At 49.8% G+C, this 26021-nt stretch overlaps 2 protein-coding genes across 4 annotated transcripts in view; one reads left to right on the top strand and one right to left on the bottom strand.

Annotated features, from left to right (window-relative positions):
- The window catches only part of TRIM8 (tripartite motif containing 8), a 30599-nt gene extending 28052 nt beyond the window's left edge, over positions 1-2547 (top strand). For both annotated transcript variants that reach the window (XM_056351442.1, XM_056351443.1), the window contains 2 exons: positions 107-222; positions 968-2547. In XM_056351442.1, coding sequence (XP_056207417.1) covers positions 107-222; positions 968-1575 — 724 coding nt within the window. In that variant the 3' untranslated portion in view covers positions 1576-2547. The remainder of the gene's footprint in view (positions 1-106; positions 223-967) is intronic.
- A 6973-nt stretch (positions 2548-9520) lies between these two features.
- ARL3 (ADP ribosylation factor like GTPase 3) overlaps positions 9521-26021 on the bottom strand; it is a 30592-nt gene continuing 14091 nt past the window's right edge. Inside the window, exons 4-6 of one of the 2 annotated variants that reach the window (XM_056351905.1) lie at positions 24408-24458; positions 22262-22447; positions 9521-13669 (exon numbers count right to left, since the gene is read on the bottom strand). In XM_056351905.1, coding sequence (XP_056207880.1) covers positions 13622-13669; positions 22262-22447; positions 24408-24458 — 285 coding nt within the window. In that variant the 3' untranslated portion in view covers positions 9521-13621. The other variant, XM_056351904.1, reaches the window with a different exon arrangement.

Here is a 26021-nt window from a genome sequence, read left to right as displayed (position 1 = left end):
GGGAGGGGTCTGGCCCCAGGAGGGTACGGGGGAAGGATCCGTCTGACCCTCCCCTGGGTGTAGCTTGTCCCTCACACCTTTCCTCTCTGCCTGTGGTCCCCAACAGGACCCAGAACTGTACAGGTGGCAGCCTGCCCCCACCCAAAATCGGCCACCTCAACTCCAAGCTCTTCCTGAATGAGATCGCCAAGAAGGAGAAGCAGCTCAGGAAGTTGCTGGAAGGTGGGTGAAGCCTGAGGCAGGGTGGGGGGCAGGGGCACGGGGCTTCACTACCTCCTGTACCCATATCTGGGTGCTCTGCTGTTCCCAGTACAAGAGGGTGGGTAGAGTTTTCAGGGTACAGGGACCCCAGGGAGCACCTTTGTCGTCAGAAAGGGCATGGAGATGCCATGAAGCCAGCTCCTGGCTCTTCCCAGGACACTTCCCTTGGCTTGTGGAACAGCTGTGTTTTGGGGTGACACAAAACACATGGGTGGGGGGACTGGCCATCACCAGGAAAAGGCAGTGGAAAAATGGGAGTTGGCATGTGGGCAGGGACAGCCAGGGGCCAGCATGGTCCTGCAGCCCCCAGCCCATGCCTGGGAGCAGACCACATCCTCCAGAGGCTTCCCAGTCCTCTCCTTGGGGGACTTGGCTTTGTCACCCTGGCTGTCCCGCTCTGGCCGGGTTATGGCCTGTGATCGTCAGCTGTGCGTGGGCTCAGCCTGTGCACGTGTTTGCAGGGCAGCGCTTGGGGCCGCTCCCAGCCTGCTGCCGAGGTCTCGCAACAGCACCTGCAAAGTCACCCGTACAGCTGTGTGCCCAGTTTGCCACTGGTTGGTGGGGCAGGCTGGGAGACCTTCTGCTCGCGTGGGGCTGCAGCACGGGTTTCGGGGCTTGGCTGCGGGTTCTGCCCAGCAGCCAGAGCACCCTGGAGCTGTGCCGTGCTGTGCTTGATGCAGTCCTCCTCTCCTGTTCCCCTCCGCAGGTCCTCTGAGCACCCCTGTCCCCTTCCTGCAGAGCATCCCCATGTACCCCTGCACCGTCAGCAACTCCGGCGCGGAGAAGCGCAAGCACTCCACCGCCTTCCCCGAGGGCAGCTTCCTCGAGCCATCGTCCGGGACTGTGGCGAGCCAGTACATGAGCCAGGGCGCTTCGGCTGGCGAGGGGCAGTCTGCACAAGCCATGGTGCCTTGTAGCTCCACGCAGCACATAGTTGGACTTCCCAGCGGCCCGCAGCCGGTGCATTCGGGCTCCGTCTTCAACCCATCTCACTACCCCAACACCACGTCATCTCAGCAGTCTGTGCTCTCCCAGTACGGCGGGCGCAAAATCCTTGTCTGCTCTGTGGATAACTGTTACTGTTCCTCCGTGTCCAACCACAGTGGGCACCAGCCCTACCCACGGTCAGGGCACTTCCCCTGGACGGTCTCCTCGCAGGAGTACTCCCACCCGCTGCCGCCCGCCCCCGCTGTCCCCCAGTCGCTCCCGGGACTTGCCGTGAGGGAATGGATTGACGCATCCCAGCAGCACGGGCGGCAGGATTTCTATAGGGTCTACGGCCAGCCATCGGCGAAACACTACGTCACCAGTTAACCGTCACACTCTCCGGAGAGTCCCGCTCAATGACACGTTCGGAGAGAAAAGTCTGGTTTGGTTTGGCTTTTCTTTTTTTTTTTTTTTTTTTTTTTTATTTTCCTTTTAAATCAAACCCGATTTTTTTCCCCACCTCATGCCCCTCCAGGATTTTGGGGAGGGTTGTTCTCTCATCTCCCTCTCTTTCCTTTTTTTTTCTTTAAATCCTTTTAAAACAAAATCATAATTTTTTTTCTTTTAATTACTTTTTTAATTTAATTTTGGAAAGTCCTTCCTGCCCCTCGCTGGGAAAAGACGAGGGAGAAATTACCGAGAAGAAATTGATGGGGATTTCACTCGGGCGTCTGGGTCTGTGCGTCGCATTCTTCCTCGCTTCTCTCTGCCTTTGGAAAACTTCAGAAGGGACAATGGCACCTTCTCTCTTTCCGTTTCTCAGAGTTCATTATTTCTGGTTTGGTTCAGTTTTTTCCCCTCTTCCCCACCCCCTCTTTTTCCCTTTTTAAAAAGAAAAAAAGAAAAAAAATCTATCATTGATTCAGTATGAAATTATACTTGTAGATTTTGGGTTTGTTACCTTTTTTTTTTTTTAAAGGTTGATTATTTTTTTTTTTGTGTTACGAGGCCACTTCTCATGCATATTGGCATTTTTTTTCTTTTCAGAGATTTGTAAATACACAATGGCAGGAAATTTAATGCACAAAAAAAGGGAAAAGAAACTTAAAAAAAAAAAAAAACACGAATAAATAAATAAATAAATAAATAAATAAAAATCTGTTCTAGTTTTCAGGAGGGGAAGCGTGGCTGAAATGCACCCCCCTCCTGCGTATCGCTGATGCAACTTCCTGTAACAAGCACTTTGTATAAAAAAAAGTGGACTTCCTGCTATAAGGCACAGGTATTTATTCTGTAACCGATTTTAGAACACACACACACAAAAAAAGTATCCAAATAAATGTGATCACTTAGTGCAAACGCCTCGCTCTGCTGCAGCTCTTCCCCTGGGAACGCCAGCTCTGGCGGGAGGCTCCAACCTGCCTTCGGAGGTTACAGCTCCCTGGGTCCCCTGGGTGCCCGGCCGGTGACAGGGATTTTTCCGTCGGGGCTGTCTTGGGGGGAGCACTCGGGGTAGGGTGGCGGCAGGTCCTGGCTGGGGAAGGGGTTCCCACCAGCGCCCGTCTCTTGTCCCAGCCCTGTGGGGAGGGATGCTGAAGCTCCCTCCCAGCCAGCAAGGATGTGAGTCAGGCACAGAGCCGGCCGGGCCGCATCCTGCCCACAGCCTCCAGAACAATCCCCATTGTGGGACGGGGATGGGGTCGGCAATGGGAACGGGGATGGCGGCTTTCCTGCCTCTGCCGGCATCCACCCTGCCGGCCACGCTGCAGCCCCGGCGCCTGGCCCTTGAGGCTTTGTCCCCCACTAACCCTCTGCTGCCCTTCGGGGCTCCGTGGGTGCTGGCAGCACCCTGGGCTGTTCGGGGACCCTCTGTGCTCGGCCGAGGCCAGGAAGGGCGAGGAGGAAACCCTGGGCCAGGCACACAGTGTGGCTGTGGGCTGGCCTGGCTGTGGCTGTGCAGGAGCGAGCTGCTCGCCTGGGTCGCTGGGGCTGACGCTGTAACGCAGAGCAGCGTCTTGGAGGCGTTGGGGGCTTCCATTGCTCTCTGCTGGCTTGGGCTTCCTTCGGTTTTCTCCTGGTTGCAAAACATCCCTGGTTTCGTTTTGGTTTGGATTCCCCCTGTGCTGCTTCGGTGGGAAACGGGAAGGGGAGAGAGTCTCAGTGAGCTGAAACCAGGGGAGCAGCGGGTCTGAGGGAGGGGGACCCTCACACGGCTCCCCCCACTCTGCCCCAAGGGAGCAGCAGCACCCCCTTGCCAGCAGGACCCCCCTGCCAGGCCGTGGTGGGAGGGGGCGAGCCAGCACCCCCTGCCCCTGTGTGCCCCTGGCTGCCCCCCGGGCCGGCGCTGCCCGTGTGCAGGGTGCAGAGGCTGGTGGCCGGGCCCTGCCAGGCTCTTCCCAGCCCTGTCCTGCTCAGATGCTTCAGGAAACGCCCAATCCATTGGGATATTCGGGGGTCCCCTTCTTGGTCACAAGCAAAGCGCCCTGGGGCAGCAGGAGGGAGCGGGATGCTCCCAGCTTCCATAGGGACCTGGTGACGCCTCCCTCTGCGTCCATGTGGCCGGCTGCTGTGGGGGAGAGCCCCAGTGGCGGAGGGGACACAGAGAGGGGTGAGACAAGTGGCATTTGGGGAGCCCGGGAGGGGTCCCCAGTGCCCAGCCAGGGCCACCCACTACCCCAGGCTGTTCCCCAGCCATGGCCCCTATGCTTGGGGCCCCCAGGTTTGCCCTCCCAGCTGTCATCATCATCATTATCATCATCATCATTATCATCATCATCATCATCATCATCATCATCATCATCATCATCCTCTGCCGCCTTGGCACAGCTGCCTTCTCCCATGAGACTGGGGCAGGCATTACAGCACCTGTTGCGTAGCCCCCACCCCACAGGGTGACCTCCAGGGGCCTGGGACTTGTCGCCATCATGGGCCACCCTCACCCTGTGCCTTTGCTGGAGGGAGCAGCCCCAGAACAGTGGGTGCCACTGGCAGGGTCCCCATGCCATGGCCCCTCTGCCCCCCGCCAGCCAAGGGAAAGGACCCTGGCATCTCAGCTACCTGTGGCACCACACCATCCAACGCCACCCATTGCTGGTGGTGGGGAGGGAGGCAACGGCCCCCTGGGGTCACCCCACTGAGTGGCGGGAGGACTGTGTGCCCTTGGCGCTGTTGGGTTAAGTGTCCCATCCCGGGTGGAAGGGATGCACAGATGCTCTGATGGTCGGTTTTATTGATGGATGGCTCTGTCCGGGGGGTGGGAAAAGCAGCGGGAGCAGAGGCACATCCATAAACAGCTCAAGTTGTGAATGGAAAGAGACGGATTAGGAGCCAGGTGAAAACATGTCACACGGCAGAAAGAAAAATGAGCAGTTGGGCCAGACCAAATTGGTGTCTGATGAAGGACGTGGGGCCTGGTGGAAAAAGGATCCCGGGGGCGGCGGTGCTGCTCAGGGGAGGCTGATGGGGAACAGCTGGAGCTGGACACGCACATCTGGTGGAGCAGGGTGAGGGGAGAGGCAGCGGTGGTGGCAGTAACCACTGTGCCTCCAGCCCCTGGGCGCAGGGCTGCAGCTCATCCCCCGGATCAGAGCCTCGAGAGGGGCCGATGCTCCATTTTCAGGTCGAGCCTGTGGAGGGGCTGGCAGCGCCACAGCCCATCTCCACTGGGACATACCTGCTGGGGTTCAGGCTCGGCTGTGCTGAGGGGTCCCCAGGTGGAGGAGCCGCTGCCTCTTCCTCCATTTGCATGCATGTAAATAAGCAATCAACATAATGAGGGCAAATGCAAACCAGGCTTTCGGTTTGCAACCAAGTCCTATTTTTAACCTTGGAGAAGGCTTTCGGCAGGAAGCTGCCGGCCCTGCTCCGGTCAGGACCTGTCGGCACATCCAGCTGCGTGGGTGCCTGCACTGACCCTCACCCCAAAGCACTGCTGACCCCGTGGCCACCAGCGGGTTGTGCTCGCTGCACCCTGCTCCCCTTACCCAAGCAAGCGGAAAACTCGGATCTTTGCAGAAAGATGGACAACACAATGTCACACCCCAGCTCAGGGGAGCCTTTTCGGCAGCTCTCCCGCCCGCTGAGCCCCCCGGTCCCATGGGTGTCTGGGGAAGCCACCGGCACCCCGGGAGTGAAGTCCCATGCTTAAACATGAAGGGTATATTTAGACGGCATCAATTTAAGTTTGCACATCAATCTTCCAAATATGAGAGCCCATCTTGGCGAGATGTTTAAGATACCTCATCAGCCCTTGGAAAATATGCAGGAATATTAATTAGCCAGATTTGGGTATTATCTTGTAATGAATAAATGAAGAGACTTGCTGCCTAAGATGAATTACTGGCGGCTTGTTGGGTTTCGGGTTTTTTTATAAGAAAATAGTGTTTCTAAGGTAATTCTTTTTGACCCAGGGCCTGTGGAGGGGCTTGGGGATGCAGCTGTGCCGGCGCTGGGCAGGGTGGACAGCCTCCTTACACGGAGGGACCCCGTGGCTGGTGTTTTACACCCCCTGATTTGGCCCCAGCTGGCTGCACAGCCTCTGTGGATGGAGGGACGGGGACAGTGTTGGAGTCCTGCCCCGGCTGCAGCAGCCCCGGGCCCAGGATGGAGGCAGAAAGGACAGCCTTACTTCTTTAAAAACTTATTTTTGGCTTCTTCCCCTCCCACCCTTCAGCCTCCCCTCCTGCCCCCCTGCTCCGCTCACCCGGGCGCTTTGCTCCCTCCAGCTGGGCCAGGACTGGAACTTCCCGGTTGCTGTAGAAACCCAAATGAAGGACATGCTTCAAACAAAAATGCCAAACAAGAAATGGCTTTGTGCGCGCCCGGATGGCTGCTTTTGCTTGCCGGGATGTGGTGACTTCAAGACCCTTCTCCAGGGCACCCTGCCTGGCCCGGAGGGCTGTGGGGCCAGTGGAGGCTCCCTGCCAGCCCTAAAATCTTGTGCTGAGCAGTGAGAGGAGGGTGGGGGTCCCTGGGGAAAGGGCTTCAAAGGTCCCCATCACCCAGGGGGTGCTCAGAGGATCACTTCACTGTGGGATGCAGCAGCCACAGGGGCCTTGCCACCCCTGCCAGCTCTGGCACCACCTCCCCACCTGGCCTTAGAGCTGAGGCACCCCAAGGGGTGTCACCATCTGGTTTGCAAGATTTTGGGGTGACGGAGCGGTTTCCGGCTGGTGGGAATGGGCTCAGGGCTGAGCAGGGGACAGCCTGGCTGGCGGTGGCAGAGGGTGGGGAGACCAGCACAAGCCTCGAGGTCCAGGTTGGATGGCCACGCTGACGGGCCGGGCGGCAGAGCCACGTCCCGTGGGCACAGGGAAGGGGCATCAGAGGAGACAGGTCAGCATGGACCAGCCGGCAGCTGCTGCCACCCTGGGGTGCGTCGGCCGGACCCTGTCCCTCGCCCCCCCGGCGCGTGGCGGCTGGCAGGGCCGGGGCGGCGCGTGGGTGCGGGGCGCTGCCGGCTGCCGGAGCTGCCATTGTTTGCCTTCAATCAAGATGTTTCAGGCAGAATCAAAAGCACCAACTGGGGAAATCATCATCACAAAAAATCTTGCGCCTGCAAAATAGGTCAAGTAAGACTCCAAAGAGAGAGAGCGTCTGATCTGCATTGCAAGGAAGAATAGCAACAGCTGTGATCTCCAGTATATATGGATGGGCTGGGGGGGGATAAATATATATATCCATGCATATGTATAACCGCTTACAGCTGTTGGGCCGTATGTTCATTAGGGCCAACTGTTTTGGAGGCAGAGGGATCAGCACTAATCGGGAAAGGGAGTTTATCATCACATTCAGAGGCAAAAGTGTCAGGAGCAACTGCAGCCCCCCCGCCCTGCAGCCCGCACCAGCTGTGCCGCGCTGAATGCACCCAATTCAGCGTCCCCCCCGGCCCCCACGGGGCTCTCAGAGCTGCGGCTCCTGCCCTGGCTCCAAAAGTGGCTGCAAGCCGTGGCCCCAGCCCCCTGCCTGGTCCCAGCCCCAAGTGCGGGTGGTGCGACGTGCCTCAGTTTCCCCATTCCCCCAGACCAGCTCTCTGCACCCACACCACCGTTTCGGCCCACCGCGGCGTGGCCCCCTCAGTTACCCCCACCTGGCGCTGGCCTCACAGGTGCCGGCTATAAACATGAACCCAAAATACATGTAAATCCTCCCGTCTGACATCGGGGCGGGTGACGGAGCTGGGGCAGGACAGCTGGTTGGGCCACCCTGAGACGCTGGGCTGTGCCTGGCCGGTCGGGACCCAGCTGTCTCAGGCTGGGCACCACACGGTGTCCCCAGCCCACGAGTGGACCTGCTCTCCCCAGCAGCGTCCCCCTCGGCACCCCGAGCCCCTGCCAGCTCTCCCCTGCCAGCCAGCACAGCCTTTCAGCTCGCACGCTTGGCTCCCACCGGTAGCACAAAATAAAGGTTGCAAAGCCAAGCTGCAAGGACAACTTCTATTTAAAAATACCTCTCATCCAGATGATTTATTTGCAGGGCGTTGCTGCCAGCTCCTGATGCAGCTCAGGCTTGGGGCCTAACCTACCTGACAGCTTCCCTTCCTCACAGGATTATTTATTTGGGGCTGCATTTGGCGGCCCGGCCGTGCTGCCTGCAAAGCTGCAGCTCGTAGCTGCTTGGTCATGGCACATCGCAAGCAGAGGGGCTCCTTCCCACCCTTCCTCTCCTGACTGCGATTTTTTTTTTTTTCAATCTTTTCCTATTGAAAAGGATACAGAGACTCATCTTGGTCAGCCAGCTAAATGGGAAATGCGGAGGGGGTATATACCCCCCGACCCCGTGCTGTTCCCAGCAAGCCTTTGCCGGCATCCCCCAGCACGGGCGCAGCCCGACTGCAGCTTTACAGGAGTTTTGCTTCCAATCAGCGCTGGGAAGGGAAATAAGTGAACAGATTGCAATAAAAAATCCAACAAGCCCGAATTCAGCCAACTGAGCCCGAAGCTGCAATTTAGCCAGGATCCAATCACAAGGCTGTGGTGCGAGCTCGTTTCCACTTAAACAAAACAAAATAAAAGAAAAAGCTTCAGTGCAGCACCTGGGTGGGTGCCCGGGTGGGTGGGCAACATGTCTGGAGCGCTGCCGTGGCCGTCGGTCCGGCTGCCCCTCGCCGATGTGTGCCCTGGCAGAGCATGGCGGGGCTGGGGGATGCCCGCACGGTGAGGATGCGAAGGCTGACATCTCCAGGTCTGTGGCCGCAGACAATTTCTCTGCTTTGATAAAGACAGTGGTCCAGGGGGTGCAAGGCCATAAACAACTGCAAAATACTGGTCAAAGAGGAACAAAAATCTCAGTGTTTATTTCTCCTTCAGGCTGTGCATTATTATTATTTCCTTTTTTTCCCCTCCCACATCCAATTCACTCAGTTCCTTGTCCTTTCGGGAGCACTAAATTCATCATGTGAATGTAAAGCGGGGCTTGTGCGGGGAACGGAGCTGCGGTTTGCTCGAGCAGACACATGCAAGGTCACACGCAGCCTCGCCGTAAATTATGGCGTGTCCCAGCGTAAACAGCAACAGGAGAGGGGAAGCGTGGCGGCTTCAGGGGCAGGGGGCCGCAGGGAACGATACATAACGTCGTGACAAGTCAAACAACTCTCAGGGTGTTCACTTGCCAAAGAAATATTTTTCACATTCAATCCATTAGGCAAACAAGATGAAAAAGTATTTCCTACTTTGCTGAAAAAATAACAGGACTCAGTATAAAGCGTGCCTTAAAAAAAAAAAAAAAAGAAATTAAGTGTGACCACCTATAATGTTTTTTTTCCAGCAGCTCTGACAGCCTTCCAGGTATCCTGGCCGTGCAGGGAGGGAGCTGATGCTTTAAAGAGCTCTAACAGTTCCTCAATTTTTGGCCCGGCCTGGTGTCGCAGAAACAGTAATGAGTCAAATTAGTTGGAAAGAAACAACCCCAGAATTCGCTTCCCTCCCTCAAAATCCCCTCCAAACCCTGCTACTGAACCAAACCCAAATCATTTGCTGCTTTTCTTTTTCCCCTTCCCTTTTCCTGCCAGGTCAGTGGGGAACGTGTTTCCTGACATGCTTTTTTTAAAACCTACAGAATGATTCTTGAAACAAGAAGATCCTCCCAAAGTCTGCCTGTCTCACTCGCTGGCTTTTCTGATAGTTTTAGGCATGTAAAAATCCAAAGGGAAAAGGCTTTTTCCAACTGTTTTGACCACGTCTAGTACCGGAGACTGCCTCTGACGAGGAGACAGAGGGAGCGGCGGAAGAGCAGCTTCTCCGACTGACTGGTGGCTCCTTGGAAAGATGCAGTCCTCAAATGACCGCTGGGAAAATAAGTCTGTCGAAGAAAAAGGATCACTCCCAAACACAAGTTGTCTTTCTACTAAATTTTAATTTATTTCTTTTTTTTTTTTTTTTTTTTTTTGACAAAGACATCTAAATTACACACTGAGTAACAACATGACCAGAGATCGCAAATACCCCTTTTTGGTGAAATTCAAAAAGGGAACATAAAAGAAAGAGCTTGTGTGGACCCAGCTGACCCAGGGAATGTGACAGCCACCACCTTGTGCCTTTGCAGAAAAGTGAGCCCGGTGGGGCAGGGGGCAAGTTTGAGAGGGCTGGTCTCATCTCAGTACACTTTTAGTAAAGAATGTCTGCTGATCAGTTACATTTTCGACAGAGAAAGAAGTCATTAACGTGCAAGCAGCAGTATTGGTAAGGGGAAAAATGGAAGAAGGTTGCATGAAGCTTTGGCAAGCATTCTCTGAGGGCAAGGAGAGACACCCTCCATCGGGGCCGCGGTGGGGGACATGGCCACAGCCAGAGGAGGATGTGGAACCCCACGCCCCGTGCTCGTGGTCAGAGCAGGGGCTTGGACTCACGTTTCCTGATCTGCCCTTGGAGAATTTCACTTCTCCATCATCTCTCCCCCCCGCCCCCCGCCCCGAGAACACAAAGGGGCAGGAGAGGCGTCTTTCATCTATCGCAAAGGTAAAGCCAGATTTAATGACCTGAAAGTGAAGCAAGACAAACTCCCCACCAGAGGGGAATTAACCCCTGCAACAAACTTCTCGAGGCCTGGGCTGGATCTGTCTGTCACTCCGAGCCTTTAAATCAAGGCTGGGTGTCTTCCTCGCAGAGGTGCTCTAATTCAACCACAAGTCACCGCGCCGGCAGGGTGGCGTTTAATGGGCTGTGTTACGCGGGAGGTCAGGAGAGAGGAACACAACGGTCCCTTCTGGCTTTAAAAATCTATGAATTGATGCGACGTGTGGCAAAGCTCCACCCATACCAATGAGACCGTTCGCTTCCCCCGAAGCTCACTTAAAGGAGGGCAGAGCAGACAGAGTTGGAAGGACAAAGCCTTGTGTATGCAATTACCATAAACGAAGCAGGAGCTGAAGGGCTGGGAGAGGGGCAGGGGTTTTGCTGAACCGCAGCAGGCATTTTTGGCTGGCCCCAGCCAGTTTTACAGGTGGTATTTAGCCAAGTGCTGCTGAGGGAGGAGAGCCCTGCAGAAGGTATAGCAGATGTAAATGCATTCAGATAAGGAGCAGCAAGTGAACAGAACCTCAAATCCTTTTTACATTTTTCACCAGGTTGATGCAGAGAGAGATGTTTACAATACAAGGAGCGTTTACAGACATCACTGCAGGGTGATTTACTTAAGTCATGGTCACTTAAACCCTCCACCTCCGGCCTCCCAGCACAGCTTATTCTATCATGGTCTTCCTCTCTTACTACCTGGTGTAGGTAAATGAAATTAATCCACCAGATTACAGGTGAAGCTCTGACTGGCACAGATGCACGCAACCAATATATGTAGCTACACCCAAACACAATGAATGAGCCAGCAAACGCTTCTGGATCCTGAATTCAGTAAGGCAATTTTTCCTTCTGAGCTGGAGCAATGGGAAAACCACTACGTTACACACATTTCCAAGCTTAACCAATGGGAGCCTAAAAATCCAAATTATCCTGCTGGATGCTTTTTGGATCCAGAAAGCTAACTGTGGCACAGCTGGGGTGTCACAGGGTAAGTGTGCCACTGGTAAAAAAGTAGGGAGCAGGGAAGCACCAACTCAACTCCCTTGCAAGTGAGAAGGATCAATGCCTGAGCCCCCAAGGAGGTCTTGCTCTGTCCTGCCTAGGCCAGAGGAGGGGTACCCAAGCATTTTACTCTGCATCTGACATGCAGGACAGGCAAATCCAAAGCTTGGGAATATCTGTCACAAAGCTCCGCCACTCAGCCAGCACAAAGTGTGCCTACAAGGAAGGGCTGGAATTCTTTACAGTGCTTACATGAGGCAAATGCATTAATTGTAAGGAAAAGGTGATGCTAGGATGCATTGCTCCTCCTTGGGCTGACCCAGGAACACGCAGTGCTCATATTCCTAGGGTTTCAGTAAGCCATTGCAGCCGGGGAGTCGCTGAACAAGCTATGTTTAAATGAACATCTCTCCTCATCCTATGACTCCTTACTCAATCCATGCAAAGCTGGAGCTGTGTCACTTTGTGTCATTAGTGATTGCTTAACAGCTCACTTGAGCCTGCTTTTCCATACACCGCTGCTGTTCCCCCCCATCCCCAAGTCATCTGGGTTTCAAAGCAAGGCTGTGCTACTCCGGCATGCATGTCCTGCCTCAGAGCTGGAGACAGATGCACTCAGAGGGTGCTGACTCACGGACACAGGCAGATTAAAGTTGGATTGCTAAAGCAGTTGCTGTCCCAGCTGTCCCTCTGCCCCCCAGCCACAGCAAAGAGCTGAACTACAGGCAGATCAACTCCTGAACCACTACTGTACATCCTGATGTATGTGGGGACCCGGAATCAGCCCCGGATGATTTTAATCTGCTGGGTTGCAACATGCAGGCAGCCAGGGGCTGCTTCACGTACAGTGCAGATGTTTCTGCCGTGAGGTGGAGACGTCCGGGGGAAGGGAGGAGAAAAGAGCTGGGAGCTCCAGGGGTGTCAGCCGTCTGCCTGGGTCCATGAGTCAACTCGCTGACGCGTGGTAAAGCCACATGCTTTAGTACAAGCAGCTTTCCCCACACTGCCCGCCGGTCCGTCTCCAAGAGGTGGAAGGGGTAATGCAGTCCCTAGTCCCTAGTCATTCTCTGGCCCTTCGCAGGCAGGCAGCAAACAAAGCTGGCAAGCAGGGCAGTGGGATTATTTTACCATCTGTGCATTAGAAACTGGCCCAGGAGTCACCAAGCTCGCTTCATACAGGACATGGCTGCTTTGGCGTGCTAATGACTCCTGCTCACTGTCAGCTGGGGCTAGATTTGAATTGGGGATGAGGAGGTGGAAAACACATTCTCTTTCCTATTTCAGCAACTGCATCCTTTTAGAGGAAAGCCAGTCTGGGAAAGAACGAATCCTCATTCTAAAGAGTGCTTCCCATCTGCCATTCATCGGGATCCTCACCCTCCACTGTGGCAATCTACAGCCAGCACCAAGCTGGGGGGACTTCAGGCCCTGGGCACCCAGCCTGCCGCGGGGCAGCCCCCCCGAGCCCCTCAAAGGGCTAGGCAAGGCCTGCCAAGGAAGGGGCATAGACAGAATATATTTTGTGCATTTCAAAAAGGAAGCCTGGGACCTGGTATCTCATTCTAGAAAGTAATCATGGACTTAATTGCATTTTGCTGCAGAGTTGCCTTAACATCAAGGGAAAATCAACAGGGATTGTTCAACATCAAGACTAATCTCACGTATGGAATTTACTGAACATAGGAACCACGGTTTTGCTGGCTCAAGGTGAAATGCTGGGCTAAATTCTCCTTCAGCTGCGAGAAAAGCCCTAGGCATGTTCATCCTGCATTATTCCAACTGTAAAGAGCTTCAATTACACACAGAGAACCCTTCTCTCCCTTCTATAGCGATGTCGCAATGCAACAGTGCCTTGTTATGATCAAACTCCTCTTTTATGGCTACAGGAATATGTGGAAGTCTTCTACCCTCATTACGCAAATGACTTCTTAGCAGCTTTATTTTAAGAAACTACCCACAATTGGTAACACAACTGCATTTTATCTGTCACTGAGGGGAAGCTGTGACTGACACCTGAGTGTGTCCTCAGCAACCACAAACCCACACCTATAGGGCAGGTCCTATGCATCTAAGCAACTACAGTTACTCACCACTCCCTCTGCTCCACACTGAATCGCAGAATTGCTTCTGCTTACAAACTCGCTTGCTAATCAGACATTTAATATTATTTATGCATAGGGAGGAAATACAATTCCTTTATTGGGATAAAAAACGATACTAAAGAGCAGGTCAAGTTCCAAATCCAGCAGTAGGTTTTAACGAATGTTGTTCCCTTTTTTTCTTTCTTTTTTTTTTTTTCCTTTTAACAGCTGTAGCTGTGCACAGATGGAAAAACATTTGGTCAGAAAGCAGCAAATTAGTGTTTTCAGGCTAGAATTCTGCTCCCACCGCTCCTCCATTTCCATGCAGCTCTGAATGCTTTATTTCTTCTTAGCATTGACATTTTTGCACACCCAATTCATGCCGTCCTTCAGACAGAGAAAGGTAATGTTAGTCAAGTGAAGGGAACACGAATCCCCCAGTCCCACCCGACCACCATTCTGCAAGCATCGTGTTCTGCCTCCTCATCTGTCCCCTGCTTGCCCTCTGCAACCAAAACCGCTGTGGGTTAAAAAAATAAGTGCTTCCTTGCTCAGTAGATGTTGTCACACAGAGGTTATTAAATCTTTCATCTGACCGTAAAAAGTATCATCATCTCATCATGTCGCTATGTGTAGGCCCTTCGAGGAAGGATCACTTTGCAGTCAAGGTACGTCAGTGGCAGATGAAGGCTCAGTTCCAGGTTCAGCTACAGTTGATTTGTGTAACCTTGGGCAAATCATCTTATCTTTGAGATCGTGGATTTTAGGGGGCTGCTTGTTATACAGTCAGCTCCTTGTTAAGAATATGGCTCTAATTCTCTACTCGGCTGCTAGCCTTGAAATCCAGATCCATGAAAGTCACTGCAATAACTGGATCTGGACCTTGTTCCCTGTTCCTCAGGGCCCTCACAGAAAACGGGCCCTCAGGGGTCCCACAGGGGTTCAGTGAGAAGCAACGCAGTCACATTTTAAGAGGCTGATATATTTTTTAGGGTATCTCCATAAAAACACGTGCACGACTTTTCCAACTATCGCAAGCAGGACGGTAATGCTTCTGCCACAAATACCCAATTCATGCGTTTACTGCTGAGATCCCAGAATGAGATTATGCTATTGAAGGCCAATGCAACACTTCATCTGCTAGGAGATGTGCACAATGGAGTGCAAGATGCACAGTGTCCCCATAACTGCTTCCCATAAAATCCATTACCTCTACTCTGCCTAGGAGGTATCTCTGCTGACAGGGAGGCTCAGGGCAAAAAGGTGGCAAGCAGGGTTTTGGGGATGAGAGGGGAGCAGCACATCTTTGTGCTTGGAAATTGGGCAAATGTCACTTTAGATTTTGGGGCAGGGGGGCAGTATTATGTTCAGTGGTCATTTTCGGATCATTAAAACAATAGTTAGACCCTAAAGAAGATCAGAGCCTTTGTGCCAGCATCACTGCTAGCCCTGTGGTAGCAGTGTTGCTGGCTTCCTACAGCCTTGTCCCTGACTGCCAAAAGGCTGCCGAGGACCTCAACTTCCCCAAGGACAGATGGCCGAAGGCACAGCACAGCAGGCCCTTTGGGTGAGCCAAGACCTCCATGCTGCCCCTCAGCCGCGAAGGTGGTGCCCATGTCAGGGAGCTAAAGAGTTAAAAGAGAAGAGAGGGAGTCCTCAGGGCTTAATCAGAAGCAGAGAGGTTCTCACTTGAAAATACCAATTCACCTTGATAGCTGTGCTATGTGACACTTCTTATCTGAAGGGGAGCAGCAACTTTTGAAATCAGTCCTTGTTGCTGCGTTAAATAAAGGATAAGTGAGCCCAGCTTGTGCTGGGGTGCACATGAGGCCCTACACTAATAACACTTCTAACTCTAACCTTGGGGAGGGTTGAAATCTCTGGTTTCATTTATTTATCTCCACAGCAGAGATCAGTGTAAAACAAATTGTCTGAAATCCTCAGAGCAAATGGGAAAAGACGAGAGGTAGATTCATTTTAAGGCCCGGTAGCTTTGTGTCTTCCCCTTTCAATAACACTGATAACCTAGGTGTAAAACATGTAATGCCTTAAGCAATCAATAGCGTGGTTTAAAGCTTATCACTTTAGAGAGAGAGGGAGCCAGTGATTCCCAGCATGAGGAATGCCAGGGCTTAACAATGGGGCTAGGAGGAGAGGTGTCAAGCCTTTGGCTTGATTGTGTGCTTTAGAAATCTGCATGATTGCCTGCAAAGAGTAAAAATAAATAAATAACTAAAAATGCTCCCACAATGATTTCAGCTTCCCCTGCCTCGGAAGCAATAATCACATTTGCACACATCATGGCATACAAGGCAAGCAGAGCTCCTCATTCATTTTGAATGTAGGTTTATTTGCTGAACCAGAACAGCTGAGACAGCTTAAAGTAATAAATATCAGCTGACACCCTCTGCTATTCAGCACAGTAATCCCAGAAACAATACATCACTGCAAAACAACAAACATGCATCCTATCTTCTACCTAATCTGACCACAACCTGAATTCACAGTGATTAAAACTCTGCCTGCTGCCATTTGGGAGCTTGGGAAGGGGAAAGACAGACCATTTCAGCACCAGCGTGGTGAGGGTCATAAAGCAGAGTTTATGATGGGATTTACCATGGCTGGGAGCCTGGCTGCATCAAGCATTTTAACGAGGGCAAAAGAATGACATAGCAAAATGCAAGAGGAAAGGTGAACTCCAAATACGCTTGAAATACATAAGTAGGTCACTGAACTTTTAAAGCGGGAATAGATTTTAAAAACTCTTCTGGCATGAGTTAATTGACAGAAAAAAATCACATTTAATTGTATTTCCTTGCCTGACAGTGATAAAGGGAAAATGAACACACTCAGGTCTACATGTGTTTTATAGGAGAGGAAGGTGTCTCACATACACCTCATCTTCATCCACACCGCAGCTACATCTGTAGCTTCTGGTGAAACTTTGTTTTGGGCATGTGTTTTGCAGTGTCCCCAAATGCTGTGGAGAACAGCAAATGCAATGGAAAGCAAAAGCAACTAAAATGTACGTTTGCAGTTTTTCTACCTAAGGTTTGAACCAGGAGAGAGGGTTGGTAAAACAGAGAAATCCAAGGAAGCTGCTATAAACACAAAGAGCTGCTATGGGGAAGGCACACAGGAAGGAGGAATCAATGCTTTAGAGTCAAGTCCACAGTGAGTCAACTGTTGTCATCCTTTGTCCCTACACACTCTGTCCCCCTATCTGCATGCTTAAAAGATGGTTCTTGTGCAGAAAGTACAATCCCTACAGTAACATTTAGATCTTGATAGATGTCCTTGTGCTGCTTTGTTGAGACGGAGAGACATAGGCAGGTACTCTGAGGATGGAGATGGATACAATATTAGTATTCCAGCCTCAAGTCAACACTGGGAAAACATAGCCAGGGGAAGATTTCAGATCTTTCAGCTTTGCCTCTCTTAGCTCCTTAACAAGCAGCTAGTAAACTTTACCAAAGCAAAAAGAGAGAACTCCAGGGAAGAGGATAATGCTCCTCGCAGAGAAATGCCGCTCGGCACAACCCCGCCTTGCTGCAGTCACATCTGCTATTGTGCCAAGGGAGTTGTACTCTAACGCCCTTTGGGAAAGGACTGGAAGAGCCCTCCCCGGGAGAAATAAAAAAAGTCCTGCTTGAGATTAGCCCACTGCTTGCTTATTCTCTGCATTATCAGCTTTGCGGCTATGGGAGTGAAGTAATCTGACTTCAAACACGGCGAAAAAGTCCTTTCCACCCCATAAAAAGCCTCCTGATTTCTGCTCCCCTGCAAGCCAGGGATCAGGCAAGGCTACAAACTTGTGACCCCTAACGTGACCTTAAGGGCAGCAAAGCTTAATCCTTTCATGTAATCCTCTGTCTGCCATAACAAATTGGGTCAGGCAAGTGCAAAATTCTCCATCTCCAGCATTTTTGTTATGCGTTATTTTAACCGTCACTTTCTTCTCTCTGCACAGCTAGGACCGTGCCTTCATTATCTGTCATTTCTTTGCACCTCCAGTCATCATACAGACCGGCTTTTACAGGCTCCTGCAAGTACATTATCCATTGTTTTTTGCTTGGGTGCAAGCTTTTCTTTTGTCCTCCGAGACCTTGTATCCCTGATGCAGCGCTGTAGACTCCCTCCTTACCCTGCTTAAAAATCACAAGACTTTGCCCTGTAATCTGGAAATATGGTTGGTTTTCCTCAACAGGCACCGGCTCGGCCCACCCCGGGAGAGCTGCCGTCATCAAAATTGCTTTTAAATCACATTTACAAGTAGCCCCAGAACCTCGTTAAGATGTGGAAGATCCCCATCTAGCCTGCCCTGGCTAAGACATCTTAAAGACAAACCCTAGCTCTGAGGATACAACATTGCCGGGGGTCCTGTTCTGAATCCTGCCCTTATGAAGTGCTGAATTGCAGCACAGGCATAACTTCAGTCTTGGGCTTCATTCTCAACTGGGTTGAAACAGGCACGGAGGAGAAGGCGGCTCTGCCCTTCCCACAGTCCTCTGGGCCAGACCAGTTCTGGCATAAATTAGAGAAGTTTAGTGGCTACTCTCAGTTCCACTGGCTTTTAATGGTCTCCAGGGGGCCATTATGCTTGGGAGACTCCAGACACAATACGCAGCAGCATCGTTCTGGAGGAGGATTCCTCAGGGCAGGCTGAGCTCCTGCTGCCTTGATCGGAGGCTCTTGCTTCAGACAAGAAGCAAGCTGCAGAGCATGGACTGGTCCAAAGCCTTGAGTCACGTTTAATATACACCCTGGCCCCTAAATCACACCTTCAGCAAGAGGGCAGGCTACAAAACAGCAGTCCTGCCTGCTTTCCCCCCACTGTGGCTGGCCAGGGTGGAATGTACATAGCTTTTGCACACCAAGGACTACAACTGGGGGATCTGCTCACAAAACACAACCCCAAGAGAATCTATGTGGCACCACAGAGCTGTTGTGAGGCAACAGTTCCCTCACGTTTCTCTGCTGACATCAGCGATCACCCCCCTCACTTGCTGTACCCTGTGCAAGGGTCTCAGCGGAAGCTGGTGCAGGACGCTGCTCCAGAGGCAAAGCTCCAATAGCTGTGGTGGGGAGAAAAAGCTCTCCTGCTTTCCTGACTAGCGCTGAAGGATAAAATCAGACCCGAGCAGACATTTTTGCTTAAAAGGACATCTAAGCATGAGGTATGTCGCTCCCCCCTCAACAGCACCATGAAGTCTGACTAACAAGACCAGGACTGCCCACAGTTACAGTCAGGAAGTAATGAAGTCTTCAGCTGGCATAACAGGGGCTACCAGCTGGTGTCCAGAGGACACTACATGGGGTTTCCAGTTAACCCAGTCACCTCTCTTCTGAGCTTGCCCAGGACATTGCTGGGCCCCTTTTCCAGAGTCCCCAGTGGTTAATTTTAAAAGAGAAGATGACAATATGGATTCCCTCCTTAATTAACAGTTTTATTAAATAACCCATTTCAAATAATAGTTAAATTCTCTAAATTTATATAATTCTATTAACCATAATCTAATCTCATTAACCTTGAAATCCCCAGTCTTAACTACCCAATTCTATACACCATGGTGCTAGAAGCTAAACTAATTAAATGACCTTCAAACTATTTCTCCTTCATATATTGGCATTATTTATCTTTGGTCATTGCTTTTCCTTCAAGCTACCACAAAAATCTTCCCCTATGAGCTCTCTTCCTGCATGTACTCAGTACTAGATATGCCACCACTCTTCCCTGCAAAATCTGTCAGCAATGTCTCCAATTTTACTCTAGCTAATATATTCCATCAGCAGCAATGGTTAGCGCGCTCCCTCCTTGGCTTTCATTCTGAATACCTGATGCTTCCACCTCTTCATTTATTTTGCTGTCACTCATTGTCATTTCTCAAAGAAGTCCTTAAAGCAGTGACCTGAGATTTAACTACACAGAGAGCTCCAGTTCTGAGCCACTGGTAGAGATACTGTATACCACAATTCTCAAAAACATCTTTCTTAATCTTACTTGTTTTTAAACAAGTTCTTCTTTGATTCCCCTAAATTTTGAGCATATTCACCTCTCCTTAAGAGTCTCCAGGACTGAAGATGCCATTTCTTCCTGGGCTCATCCAGGTTTAGTTTAAAAGCCATCTCCCAAATCATTTTGTTCAATGAATTTCCAAGGAATGGGAGAGCTTGGCATTCTTGCTGTCTGATTTGACAGGGCTCGAGTTAAGGCAGAAGACAGATGTAGGGGCTCTTTCTAAAAGCTGTAGAGAGTTTGAGACTTTCCTGACCTTTCTGCAATAATAATTTATGGAATAAGCTGCAGTATTTAGGGCAATGAGACTGTGGACAAAGTGGGACGTTATCTGGCCTGCATCTAAATTAATTTGTCTAGATAAGCATGATGAACAAAATATATAGGCCTGCAAAGGCTTTTATTTAGCTCGTCTTCTGTTTTCTGGAAGTGAATGCAGCAGATTTCATTTCCCCAGTAGAGGGTATTGGGCTGCGTATTTTACTCTGTTGAATGCACAGGAATGCACTGTACTTCAGGGAGAGGGGCACAGTAAGAAGGCGCTATCAACAAAGTGTGCAGCCCACTCCAGAGAGCCCACAGATCAGCTTGAGAAGGTGGCATTTTTCAAAGCTCATGAACAGAGAGTGCCACTTTCCATCATCTAGTTCTTCCACATCCAATACATGTCCTTGAATTTCATCTGCCACTTTACTGCCCCTTTGCACCTGGAGAGATCACTTGGACTTCCATAAACTAGAGGAGGGCCTGGAGGAGGGAAGAAGGTGACCTATGCCTGCTTGCAACCTGTGAACTGCAGCCTCATTTTCTTGATCGCGTTTCTTTAGACTTGAATATACATTGCCAGTGGGGAATGCATTTCCATCTACCACCACCACTTCAGAATAAAGATGAGAGTTGAAGCCTTTCACAAGATTTGGCTGCGACATAGCTGAATTTGTATCTTAGCTAACTAAATAAAGGCCCTTTGGAGGACACCATCTACTACATTTAGGTCTAAACATTGGGTTAAGAATTTAAAGTCAGAAGAACTGCTGTTCTGGGTCAGACCAGTGGTCCATCCAGGCCAGTGTCCCCCTTCTGGATGCCAAGGGAAGGAACATGTAGGAACAGGATCTCCCTTGCTCTGTTCCTCATTCAAAAGCTGCCTCCAGATCTTAGTGGTCAGTGACTGCCTGCAAATCCCTTTTTCAGAAATTCACTTAGTATTTTTCTGAACCAACTGACACCTTTGGTCTCCACAACATCCTGTGCCAATGAGATCCACAATTTAATTACACGACTTGCAAAGAAGCCCTTATTTTAATTTCTTTTAAGCTGCTGCCTGATTATTTCATTAGGAACACCCTTCCTCTAGCAACCTGAAAAATAGCTTATAGTCTATCTGACCTTTTTATACCTTATTTTATAAATCCTGAAGATATCCCCACTCTCTGTACTCTCGCTTCCAAGCTGCAAGTCCTAATTTATTTATTATCCCTGTGTAGAGATGCCGCTTTGTGCTGCTGATCATTCTCAACAGAGGATTCTCAAATTTCTCCTAATTCTGAGCAGATATATGGACAGTATTTTTTTCTGATGAGGCTAGTTAAGTGCTAGAAGAGGTTACCTAGAGAGGTTGTGGAATCTCGATGCCTGGAGGTACTTATAACTTGATTGGACAAGGCCCTCAGCAACCTCCTCTAGACCCACAGTTATCCCTGCTTTAAACAGGGTCTGAAGATCTCCTGAAGACCCTTTAACCTAATTTTTTGTTGGACTCTATGATTCTACTACTATTAAAAACTTGCCGGATGTGGCAGAGACAGAAATGGATGTCATGTTCAAGATACAGGCCCGACAAGTCTTCATCTGGCTACAAAAGAAACGTTTTCTGGGATGTTTCTTGTTTGCTTTCTGATAATTCTCTAGCATCTGATTTTCCCCTCTGGCCTTTGATGAGCACTACCGCTGTTCCCAATGATATGCTTCTGAGTAATAGCAGCTAATTTTGAGTCCAGCATTGTATGTGTATAGTTGGGATTGTTGTTCCTCATGTGCATTATTTTGCACTTGTCAACACTGAATTTCATCTGCCATTTTACTGCCCACTCATACTGCGGGCTGCTTCTGCAACTCTTCATACCCAGCTTGAGTTCTGACTATCCTGAACAGCTCTATAGCATCTGCAAATTAGGTTTTACTGAAACTGCAGTGAAGATAAATGTCTTCACCATTCTGCTTCTGTAAATATCAGTGAAGGGAGTACTCCTGACTGCCTGGATTTCCAGCACTGCAAATATTTCTTTAATCCAGGAAAGCCTAAGAGTGAAATAAACAAACCTAGGTCCCATTTACATTACAAAGAGCTACTATACTGCAGAAACTGGCTGCAGCACAGGAGCCCAAGACACAGCTATTACAGTTCAGCACAGGAACACAGCTCAGCACCCTCGGTGGGTTTTTGCTGCCCCACATGCTGCCATTAGAAGTGGTCCTTGCCCTGCATACAACTCTTGAGTTTCTCTGGATCAGAAAAATTGATTGGTTTCCCTCTGGCGCCTGGGTTGAGCAAAACGCCAAATGACATTAGCAGCTAAGGTAAATCAGATTTCTAAAGTGCACTTTTGTAACAGTCAAAGGGGTTAACAGTAAAAGACAAATTGTTTTGTGAAAATTAATCTGACAGCAGTCCCTTTAAAATACATCAGCGTCTTCATTTGGCCCAGCCAATGGGTCCTGGGTGGGGAGGCAACCACTCTCCCCTTTCCCAGGGTTGGAGAGATCCCAAGGACCTGCAACTCCCCCTTCCCTTTGCACAGGCAACAAGACACGCGCCCGCCCTCTGCATTCTGTGCTGCAAGGGTTCTGGCTGCACTGACCCTGCTTCAGAAGGCAGCCGGTCCAGCCCACCCTACAGATCAACAGACAACAATCTCTTAGAGATGGCCTGCTGGCACAGCAAGCCGTCTCCAGAGCCTTACCTGTACTCCCTCTCCTGAAAGAGCAGAACAAGACTGGATCTGCCAGACTCTGTCCCGAATTGTGTGTAGGTTCAGTCCCTCAGCAATCTCCGAAGCAGGGGCAGCTGTCAGCAAATCCTGCTTGTTAGCGAATATGAGCACGGGGACTCCACTAAGCTTTTCTTCATCCAAAAGCTCAGCCAGCTCCTGTATCATTTACAAGGGAACGGGGTGGGGGGAAGATAGAGAGAGGGAAGGCAAGGAAACCTTCAACCACCAGTGGTTGTCTCTAATTAGAAATATATTTAGGGCAAATGCTAGAAGAGTGTGTTCCAGTGAAACCTAGATCTTATTATAAGAGCAAAAATGTATACAATCATCTCTGCCCAAGGTTCAAAAGTGATTTCTTCCAATTACAGGTTACAAAAATCTTCATCTTGGTCTGAAATTAGCAGTTGCCTTAAATGCTACAACTGTGTTTTACCAGTCCCTGCTCCCAGGAGACCAAAATTGATGAAACAGCAAAAAACATGTAAATTGGCAGTATGAGGGCTCTGCCTTAAGTTATTGCCTGACTGGCATTTGTACCTGAGCAGCCATTGACACCAGCCCTGATATCTTTGCTAACAATGAGTTTCAGGGTTCTGTTCCAAGTTTTATACACTGAAATTTGAGCAGGAAAGGACTTCCCCCCCTCCCCTAAAATGGAAATCCCACAAGAAAGTGCCAATGCTTTTGAAGGCATCAGCTAGCTGAAGACAAGCTAGATCAGCTTCTACTAGCTGGAATCTGGCTCCATATGCACAGCACACATTGGGTGGCATCTTGAAATGGGTTTGCTCATTCAAAACTGGGTGACTCAAAGAGATTCTTTTAATAGCTCAAATCTAAATCTGCAGTGGATCCATGATGGCTGAAATACTTCATGTCTAGAGTTCTGCAATGGCCTCATGTGAAACTAGCACACAGTCTCAAGTCACTTCTCTATGTGAACATATGACAAACCCAGCAGAACTTGAACCTGTAGGGAGTGCTGGCGTTGCAGATAGATGAGTACATGATATTTTTGTGGCTCCTTATTTAGCTGGGAAGGTCTCATGCTCTCAGATAGTCCTAACATCTTTCATCCACAGGCTAGAAACTTTTGGATTAAATGAATGCAGTCAGGGAGATGCTAAACTGCAGTGGAAATCTGACTCCATCCCCCAAAAAGCAATGTTTGGTTTGGAAACCAGGACAAGAGAATGGAGTTATAAACTCCCATGGCTGGGAATTTTTCAACAAAATAGGTCTTTCATCTGACAGCTGATTTATTGAAACCAAAAGTGTTTGCGGAAATATGAGGGGTCCAGGCTGACTCCGCCCGACTAAGGCAAGTGCTCTAAGCTTCTGCTTCTCCCTCTCTTTTGCCCAATGAATATTTAATTACTGATATAAAATGAAATAGCTCCATCAGGGGAAAGATTTCCCCCACCCCTAGAACAACCAACAGTTCTGCTGTTAGGAGGTGTCCATGATATTTGAGAGGCAAAAGATCAAGGGCCTCCTTCAAATCAGGCAGAACAGAGGGCTTTAAACCAAATCTCCCATTTCTGGGCAGGGGGGGTGGTGGTAAATCTGTTGCTAGCTATTCTGGGACACTGTCACTTTCTGGATTTTACAAAAGAAAGTTCAAAAGTCCTATTTTTGTTCCATCCTAAAATGCAAAATGTTACAAAACATTCAAAACTTCCAGAACGGAAATCTTATTTTCTGGCCAGTCCTAGTTACAAAGTTCTTAGGTTTTTTTTTTTTTTTTCAATTACATCCAAAAGACAATCAAGTCAATATGATTTCCATTTCAACTTTGTAAATAAGAAAATAGGATTCCTCAGGGTCTTGGTTTGGCAAGGTTTAAAGGACTTAGAGAAGTTTTTGCTTTCAGTATTAGGCTCCATTTGCTATTATTGTATAACTTTAATTAAAACCGTTCTGTTTAAACGGAATTAGGCTACCTATTTTACTTGTTTCACGTCTACCAAAATAATCTGCATTGATGTTGAAAGGCAAGTCTCTTGAAATGCAAATTTCTCTCATAAACAACAAAATCATCTTCCTAACTTTATCGAGCAAGGGGCACTCAGCAGCACTGAATTACTTCAAAGGAAGCTGGGCATAAGTAACTTACCTGACCCGTTTCTTCAAACCTCTTCCTATCTGCACTGTCAATGACATAGATCTGAAAAAGAAATGAGAGGAAAAGTTATTCTTCCCAGAAGACACTCTTCCACAGCATTATGTGCTTAACTGAGCTGAGCCTAGTAATTATGCTTTTGGGCACAAAGATCCCCAGCATTATTTATAGCAAATGTTGACAAAACTTCATGGTGTTCTGAAAGGTGAGAAACCACCTCTTTTAACGCTGAGGGGGGTGGACAGCTACGTAGATCAGAAAGGAGCTGGGGGCACTACTGGGGATGCTCTCACCATCTCCACAGTATCTGTTATCTGAAGAGAACAGGAGACTGCCTGGTATCTTTTCAAATAACTGGCTTACAAGCTGAATACAGGAGAGCAAAACCTGGGGAGCCAGACATGGCCTTTCACCCTAGCAAACAGCATATAAGCACTGCACTGCTGCGACTATGCCGTGCTGCCCTCTAGCAAGACACATCACCTCCTCAACAAGCCACCAAGGCACACAATGGCACTCAGCGGGCATATGAATATATTGGGGACACCGAGTTCCCCTCCATCAGGTGATTCTACTGCAACCTCTGGAACAGGTGGCTGTGAAGGAGGGCTGGCTCCAGCCTGCGAGACTCCATCTTTAGCTGCCAGCTTGTTCACCAGGACGATGGAGAAGACAAGGGAGCAACTGGCTCACAAAGACTGACAGCAGAGTCCTGCCAGTCTCTTAGGGCTGAGCACCACATCTCATGGTCCACAAAGAGGTCCCAACCAGACACCTGTTCCCTGCTATGAGAAGGGTGGATCTCCCAGCATGCACACTCCCTGCCTTAGGAAGGGGTCTTCACCCTGTCCAAGCACGTGATTTCTTTCTGTAAATATAAATAAGCTTTCTCAGTGAAAGCAGCTCTAGGGCTGCATAGGCTAAAGGGCTCTTCAAAGGTCCCCCTAAATATGTAATTAGTAAGTCCAGCCACCCTCCTTCCCACAGCAATGCTATGGTAGTTCAGAGTGCACAATTATTAAATCACATCTAAAGAAACAGGGAACCTGAGTATAATACTGAGGCAACAATAGCCTGGTACCCCTTTTTTCCATTATTTGATCTGGGAAGGTTTTTGAAGGCGGGCACTGGGACAGCAGACAGGGACAGGACTGGTGACAAACCCTGAGCATTTTGCTTCCAGTCCCTGCCACTCCCCATCAGCGGTGATTGAAGCTGCTAGCATGTCATCTGCATGCCCTTTGGTGGCTTACAGGGAGCAAGTGTCAGCCTGGTTTTTAGGGAATAGATGAGCACAGCACCCCACCATCAAGATAAATGGCATCTTTGCAGGCAGTCTCAGCATAAGACTCCATGCTTCCAGGATAATTTCAACCAAATAGTAGGGGGAGGGAGGATCTCTAGCAGCAATATCTATTAAACTGCAGGCACTCCCTTAATGAGCAGTGTTAGAGTTGTTTGAAATGGGACCAAATGCGCAGCAGCAGAATCTGTATGCCAGCCCTGAGGAGGTAACGCAGCAACCTCTCAGACCTCTCTGCTGATCACTTGGGGTCTGCAGTTCTCCCAGGGCCAGGCTGATGCACACTGACAAGAGGCTGGGGGACA

This window comes from Falco biarmicus, chromosome 9 (assembly GCF_023638135.1).
Source record: "Falco biarmicus isolate bFalBia1 chromosome 9, bFalBia1.pri, whole genome shotgun sequence".
NCBI classification, from domain to species: domain Eukaryota; kingdom Metazoa; phylum Chordata; class Aves; order Falconiformes; family Falconidae; genus Falco; species Falco biarmicus.
Note: the sequence above shows the minus strand (reverse complement) of the source record. Positions and strands in the feature narration are given on the sequence as shown.